Below are 8119 nucleotides of genomic sequence, written 5' to 3' on the forward strand. Positions count from 1 at the left end.
CAACATCAAAAAGAAAATCTAATAAATTCTTGTGAAATTATTGTTACACCCCTTTCTATAAAAAAAAAGCCAACCATAGGATAAAATTTGACATTCATACGTGAAGTCCATATGGGGTATGGTATGTTCATATTCCATCAACGTAGGGACTAATTTTAATTCTAAAATAGGAAGCATTCCATCGTTAGATTTCATTCCATTACAAGCAAAAATAGTTTGATCATAAGGGTGAGATTTGATTACTATTTTATGAAATTTGCCCGGACTTTACTTGCCATTTTTGTTGAATTAAATGTTGTAGTCTATCTGATATCATCAAAGAAATCATTTAATTAAACAAACAAACCTGGTAATCTTGTATGCAATTGTAGATGAAAAAATTGAAACTTGGATTAATCTCTAAATCGTGAATCACTTTTAGATAAAGCTATTTGTGGGTTACACACAGTGATTTTATCGGATAAGACAGAGATTTCTATAGATGAAATTGCGTTTTGATTGTTTGTGTATATAGATGAAGAACCAGAAAACTAGTAACCGTGTTCTTGTCTCTGTATATGTTCGATCAAGAGAGAACCATGCTCACAAAATTAAAAAAAAAAAACAAAAACAAAAAATATCGATGAATAAGCCCATATAAATTAATTAAAAATCCCACTTAACATTACACTTGCCAAAGTAAATAATTACTTAACCCCAGTATATAACCAATAACAAAGCCCAAGTAACATTAATGTTAAACGAGTCCGCACTCCCGCGTCACCTAACTCGTTTAATTTAATGTTATTTTCTCGATCAACAACTTAATCCAATAACATTAAAATCTCTCTCTCTCTAAAAATCTCTATTTGTTTATAAGTTAACTCTTGAATAAATTATAGGCGCCATACTATCTATGTTGGTACCGCATTTGTACATGATTAAAGATAGCAAGAGATGATAAAGAATGATGTTATGTAACTGAATTTATTTTCCGAGCTTCAACGGTTAAAATCAAAATTATCTTACTGATTTAGAAAGTATCAATCTGTACATCGGAGCCCCACGATGCAGAACATGTTGTTCCCAATCGGACTGAACTCCAAACGGGTTTTCCTTCAACCATTCTTCTTGATGATCAACGGTGAACTCACCATTCCCGTATTTCAAAAACTGTCGTTTCATCCTCAATGCAACATCTTCTATATCAGATTGCAAGAACACCTGTTTTTCAACATGTTAAATAACTTGAATAAAACTGCGGAAAAAAAATGATATAAAAACACCTTTTAATGAAACTGTTACCTTTCCATTTAAGGAAAGACGGTCCCTGATGGCTTCGATGAGGGACCGCTGCACCATTTTCCACCGATGTTCTGGTTTATTAAAGTCCGGGTTTGGACACTGCATGATAAATTATATTATAGGCATATTTGTTTTTATTAATCCCAACTATCGCCTTTTGGTTGGTGTCGGTCCCAACTAACGAATTGGTTGCTGGCGGTCCCAACTTTTAACGCATTTGTTCCCAACGATTCGCGACTAACAGAATCCTAACGCCGTTAGTTGTGGGTCCCGGAAAAACATTTTTGCCCGGAAAACTCACATTTTTTCCCAGAAAACTCAACATTTTTGTCCCAAGCATCTTTGTAACTTTGTATTAGACCTTTAGGAACTTTTTTCTAGTAAAATCCCCGATTCAAGTGGTGGTGGCGGTGTTCGGGTGGTGTTTTCTGGAAAAAAATGTGACTATTCCGACAAAAATGTTTTTCAGGCGACTGGCAACTAACAGTGCTAGGATTCCGTTAGTCGTGGACCGTTGAAAACAAATACGTTAAAAGTTGGGACCATCAGCAGCCAATTCGGTAGTGGGGACTGACAGCGACCAAAAGGAGATAGCTGGGACTAATAAAAACCAATATACCTAAATTATATATTTTAGTTCTTTATAACCAAACACAAGTGGGCTTAAAATTTAAATGTTAAATTACCTGTACTGATGCAAAAACTAGTTCACCAGGATAACTAGAAACAATAGAGCGAAATGTTGATGTTGCGTTTGTTTCAATGAAGTACCTGACAGTTTTATTGTTATAAAAAAAGTTAAAAATTACGATAATGTCAATAGAAGTTGTACCCGTTTTTTAAGCCAGATAGGTGAACAGCTTCCATGCAACGTTTCACGAGCTGTAACGTTACAACATGCAAAAAGAAGAATACCAAGTTTAGAATTTTGAAAACGAGAATAGTTAAATTTTTAATTTTTAATAATAAAAATTAAATTAAAAAGCGGGCAACCTTCCCGTTCATCTCCAAGCCTAGAAAGTTCATATCTTTATTCTTTCTCGCCATTCCAAAAAGAAACAATCCGTTACCTGTAATTTGACTTTATCAATTGCTATATTTGATATTTTGTAGCCAAAAAAACGCCATATGAATACGAGAAGTCAATACCACTTCCTATATCAACTAGCAAAGGTAGAGTAGGATCATCATAAATCGCATGCCAATCAATGCGGTATGGATAACCCTGCACACAATAAAACCGTGTTTCTTGCATAAACCGCAGGACAAAATTAGACCTTTTTGACTTCAAAAGTCAACAACAATATACACAGCTAGAACAACAAGAACCAAACCGTACTCTGTCCAAAGCCGTAAGTCCAGGAAGCTTTCTGCCCTTGAGAAATTCCCATATAACAGAAGCATTTTCAATAATATTGCAAGATGATAAAACTTCTGATTCTCCCACTAAAGCTTTGCACGCCATATTACCGACAACTGTAACATCACAATTTCTTTGACTTAATGTTCTAAGCAGTTTGGCCAGTGTTAAGGTCCCGTTGATATCCTGATTGGACGAACCAAACTTAACCGGACCAATCCACACAATTTTCTGCAATTTATAGACAATGTATAGATTTAGAAGAGATTGATAAAATACAAAATATTGAAATAAAAAAAATAGTGTTTTTGTTTGTGAGTTTAAGGTATAAACTTTTAGATCTGCAAATGAACCAAATGTTTATTTATGAACATGAACACGTCTCATTCGTTTATTTATGCTCATGAATGTTTGTTCATTAATATTTGTGCATGTTCATTCGTTTACATTCATTTATGTTCGTTAGTTTATATTTTTTAAGTTCATTCGTTTCCGTTCGTTAATATATTCATTTAAATGTTTTAGGCCCATTACAATTTACCCTAGTTTCAATAACTTGTTAGGCCCGACACATTGTTATTCACACTTACTTCTAATAGGTTTTAGCTCAGTTATGTTTGTTGGTCTATGTTCGAGAACTGTTCGTTTTAACTGATAACAAATGAAAATAAATGAACATGTGCATGTTCATTTTCTTAACTAGCGAACACTAACAAGAAAATCCGTTTTTTTAGTTCCTCGTGTTCGTTTGGTTCGTTTACAGGCCTATAAACATTTATTTAACTAGATTAATAAAATATAATTCATCACCTTGGACTTTGAAAGTACGGTGGTTATTTCATCCAACGAACTGGGCCCGAGTGCAACAGGTGACCAACCTAAAAGAATCAAACATATCAAGAAAGTATAAAAAAGCTTGAATAGGTCAACTTTAATGTTGACTTTGACTTCTCTTATGAAAAGTCAAATTCTTACCTTCAAGAATACCATGAACCGGAACTAACTCCGGTTTTTTAATACGATCATTTACACACCAAAAATCTTTTGGTAAGAAAATAGAAATATTCCTAGAATTCGCAAATTCTAATATTCTAACAGCTTCTGTACGAGCTCCAACCTCCACTAATTTTTTAGGCACGCACAATCCAAGTGCGTGCATTATTTGAAAAGCCATATTTCCAACAAACACCAAACCGTCAGCACTCGAAACCAAATATTTAACAGCAGCTGCTTTTTCTACAAGGTTACCTCCCCCAACCTGCACTAATATGTCTTAACATCCCGTTAATATGCAAAAAAAAGAGAGAATTTTTATACACTTGTGAAATATCATATATACCCAACTCAAAATTAATATATCATATATGTTCTAAAATCTATTTGAAATATCAAATTTACCCATTTTATTATAATAATGCAAGAAATTACTATTTTGCCCTTCATCGAAACTTAAAATTTTCATATTTACTCATTTTTTAGACATAAATTTTATATTTACCTATAACAATGGGTAAATAGAAAATTTTAAGTTTTATAGAAATAAGGGTAAATGATCATTTCGTGTGTTGTTTTAATTAGTGATGTGAATTTTTGATACGACACGGACCTAACAGGAAATTCGCCGGTTTGGGGTTGGCATAAACAGGTTCGGGCCAGTTTCGGCCGAACCTATTTATACCAAACGGGTCATGCTTGGGTCAACCCGACGGGTTCGTGTCGGGTTGGACTAGCCAACCTGCGATCACAACACGTTTAACACCCCTAGCAGCCTAGCTTGAATGAAAAGAGTAAATATGATATTTTAACTAGTTTTGAAAGCAATATATGCTATTTTGAGTTTGGGTTGGGTATTGATGATATTTCACAAGTTTGTAAGTTGTAAGCGCGCATTCAAAATACTCCCAAAAAAAGTACTAAACTTTAAATCTGACGTTTATTTAAGAATAATACCATGGCGATATATGGGTTCCTTTTTGTCCCGAACGCATTCTTGAGTTGTAACAAACTCTCCTCAAATTGGAAACCACCAACCGAAGCATAACAGAAAGATGTCACACCGACGGTTGATGCAAGAACCTTATGCGACTGCGAAAACGCATCGTTTAGGAAAATATCAACCCGTTCGCATAACCGTTCAGAAAATACTGAACAATTTGCTACGTCCTCTTTGACTTGAGATAGATTCTCAAGAAGAAAGATACCGTCTTTCGGGGATTTTTCAAAATATGACTTCACGGGTACAACTCTTAGTTTGAGAATGGATGATAAATAAGCTGAAACAGAATCCGTTGAATGGAGGTTTGAGTTGGTTTTTACAGACCAACTGCTAATTAGAATCACTTTTGCACCGGACTCGTGCAAGTATTTAACGGTTTTAACCGCACTGACGAATGATTTAGCTTGTTGATCCTGGTTTTCTTTAAGTAAGATGTTCGAATCAAACCTAACCATGACAACTTTCCCGTTAAGTTCATCCTTTTGTAAATCTTTAAGGTATCTAACATCTGGAAGTGTATCATATATGTTCCCATCTTCTACTGTAACCTGAAAACATTGAATCGGTTGTTATGCAAGATGAGGAGTTAAAGTGATGAGAAGCTGATCCAAGAGTTAGCACTTAGCAGACTTTTATATGGACCAACTTGATACGGGAAAACAAGACAGAAAGGGCCCAAACATAAAAAACATATAACTTGGGCTACAAGTGGAATTACAGGGCCCGTTACTAGTCAACGGAAAGCCGGAAAGGTCTCGACGAGCCGGACCTTGTAGCATACCACTGTGGCTCAGATGTCAGGCCCAAATTCCATCATTTAGGCTCTCAATTCCGCCGGAGAAGACTTTTTCCCAAAGTTTCGCAACACGTATTTTCCAGCCTTCCTACGTAATTTAGGCCCTTATAATAATTTAATTTCATGTTTCCATTATCGTTTGCAATTTCAAAATTTTGGCAAGGCTGCAAAATTTAGAAAATCCCCAGCTTTCATAATTCAATAACATTTCTTCCTCTTCGAGAATTATCTCTCTTTTATTACTTTATCGCTTCCGCTCTTGATCATAAGTTTGACTTTTGAAGTCAAGGACTTACTATCAACTTCAAAATTGTTGCTTTTTAGTTTTACTAATCTATTTTTTTTTGGAACAAATGCAAATTAAATCCATCATTACCGTAACTACTACTAAGTACTAAGAGAATGAAATTGAGATAACATTAGTGATAAAATCCACACCAATTTCATATTTTTAAAACCCTACATTTAAAGTGTATTTATCTTCTTCAAAACAAAAATTAAATTAATAAATAAAATATGTAAACAGCATGAAATTAAAATTACCTTGTGTGGAAGTGAACATCTATCTGTTATATAATCCAACCCCATCTCTGAACTAACTGCTGAAAAACATAAGCAAATATTTAATTAAAGAAAAACAGAAATTTAAATTCAAGAAATTTGAATGTAAAACCTTGTAATGAAGATTGGGTTATTGCTCGTTTCTTGTTGAATTGGACATGATTTCTAATAAAATCATGTGATTTACATGTGAAGAACATCAGTGAACATGTCGGCTGAAACAGGTGTATATCAAGAACTCGACTCATGGTTTGGTTTAATAAGAGTGTGATTTTTTTAAGGTTTTTGAAAGATAAACCTCTGCAGATTAAACATTTTTGCTGGTGAATTATAGAACATAATCTGTACCTTGTTATAACACTACAGACGGTTTTTAGAATTGTGTATGTCACCTTTTCACTTCTTGTCAAACCAATAATGTGAGGAGACCTTTTTGTCAAACCAATAATGTGAGGTTGTCTCCTCAAATAGTCCTTGTAAATAGTTATTTTGGTATTATATATACCATGTATTGTTATGATTAATAGGTATCCAGTAAAATTTCATATTCTCATATTCTCATATTTCCTTGTTTCTTGAAGTTCATATATTATAAGCTTGTTAAAGTTAGGGCTAATATTATAACATGTTATCAGCACGAGCCGCTTATATCCTAACCAAGAAAGGTAATAGACACAAAGCAACAAAATGTCAAATATAGCAAAACTCGAATTCCCTGCACTCAACATTTCTGGAGAAAATTATATGTCTTGGACAGCAAATGTCAAAAGACATTTAAAATCTATGGATGTGTTAGACGCAATCCAAGAATACAATGATTGCTCTGACCAGGATAAAGCAAGAGCTGATGTTTTCATCCATAAACATATTGATGAATTACTACAGCATGAGTATTTTAATTATGATAACCCATATATGATATGGGAAGATTTGAAAAGCAGATTCGGTCATCTAAAGGAAGTTTTACTTCCTACTTCTAGAGATGAATGGAACAGTCTTAGGTTCCAAGATTTTAAGAGGGTAAATGATTACACCTCTGCTTTATACCGAATTTGTTCAAAGCTAGAATTTTGTGGGTACCCCGTAACAGAAGAAGAAAAGTTAGAGAAAACTTTCTCCACGTTTCATGCATCAAATATAAATTTGCAAACACATTATCGTTTGCAGAATTTTAAGAGATACTCTGATTTAAATGCATTACTCCTTGTAGCAGAGAAAAATAATGAATTATTGATGAAAAATCATCAATCTCGTCCCACGGGTTCATTAGCAATACCAGAAGCACATGTTGCTCACAAAAGTTCTCATAAAAATTCTGATCATAAATGGGAACAAAGTCGAGGACGAGGCCGTGGACGTGGTCATTTTGACAAAAGGCATTTTAATGATCGTAAGCATCCATTCAAATGGAACAATAACTCTTACGGTCGTGGTCATGGCCGTGGTCGTGGTCGTAACCAGAGAGCCAATAATTATCATGTCCCACACAATACCAATTCCAACCACCAAAATAAATGGAATGAAGCTGGTAGGTCCGAAAACAATGGCACTTCATGTTTTAGATGTGGAAGTACAAACCACTGGGCAAAGGCTTGTCGCACAGCTCCACATCTGTGTGAACTGTACCAAGCCTCTCTAAAAGGAAAAGAGAAAGAAGTGAACCATGTTGATAACTTTAATAATATCAATGCTGAGCTGAGCGTTGAAGACTTTGGGGTAGAATTTTGAAACAAAGTTGCTTGACTACTTTAATTAGATGCAATTATTAAGTGTGTTCTCATTATCTTTAATTATGTAGTTTCTCTTTCATGTACTACTTGTGTTTCAATTAAATAAAGTTCTTATTAAAATATCATATGTCTTCGTTATACACTTATTTTTTTTCTTAATATTTTTCAAGATTTAAAATGAAAACCACCGGAGCACAAGATCAAACAAATGAAGAAGATATATGTATAGCGGATAGTGGAGCCACGCATACTATACTTAGATCTAAAAAATATTTTTATAAACTGAAACCAACAAAAGGGATCATCAATACAATATCAGGTCCTACAAACTTGATAGAAGGAGTGGGAAAAGCTAATTTAGCATTACCAAATGGTACAAAGCTCAAAATAGA

The 8119-nt window shown here is 34.2% G+C and overlaps 1 protein-coding gene across 2 annotated transcripts; it reads right to left on the reverse strand.

Moving 5' to 3' along the window:
• Positions 1-936: 936 nt before the first annotated feature.
• LOC143553707 (phosphoglycerate kinase, cytosolic-like) lies at positions 937-6329 on the reverse strand. 2 transcript variants are annotated; one of them, XM_077043639.1, is made up of 12 exons: positions 6110-6329; positions 5980-6035; positions 4595-5188; positions 3620-3902; positions 3455-3522; positions 2624-2875; positions 2434-2509; positions 2278-2354; positions 2117-2166; positions 1971-2055; positions 1285-1383; positions 937-1203 (listed from the first exon to the last, which is right to left on the reverse strand). In XM_077043639.1, exons 1-12 carry the CDS (start codon positions 6243-6245, stop codon positions 1000-1002), a joined length of 1980 nt encoding a protein of 659 aa, XP_076899754.1. In that variant the 5' UTR covers positions 6246-6329; the 3' UTR covers positions 937-999. The 2 variants fall into 2 exon arrangements, with proteins under 2 accessions (XP_076899754.1, XP_076899753.1); XM_077043638.1 differs by having other exon boundaries at positions 5980-6038.
• Between the last annotated feature and the right edge of the window lie 1790 nt (positions 6330-8119).

This window comes from Bidens hawaiensis, unplaced genomic scaffold (genome assembly GCF_021521415.1).
Source record: "Bidens hawaiensis isolate Kalapana, Puna unplaced genomic scaffold, B.hawaiensis_p1.1 tig00017353_1, whole genome shotgun sequence".
NCBI classification, from domain to species: Eukaryota; Viridiplantae; Streptophyta; class Magnoliopsida; order Asterales; family Asteraceae; genus Bidens; species Bidens hawaiensis.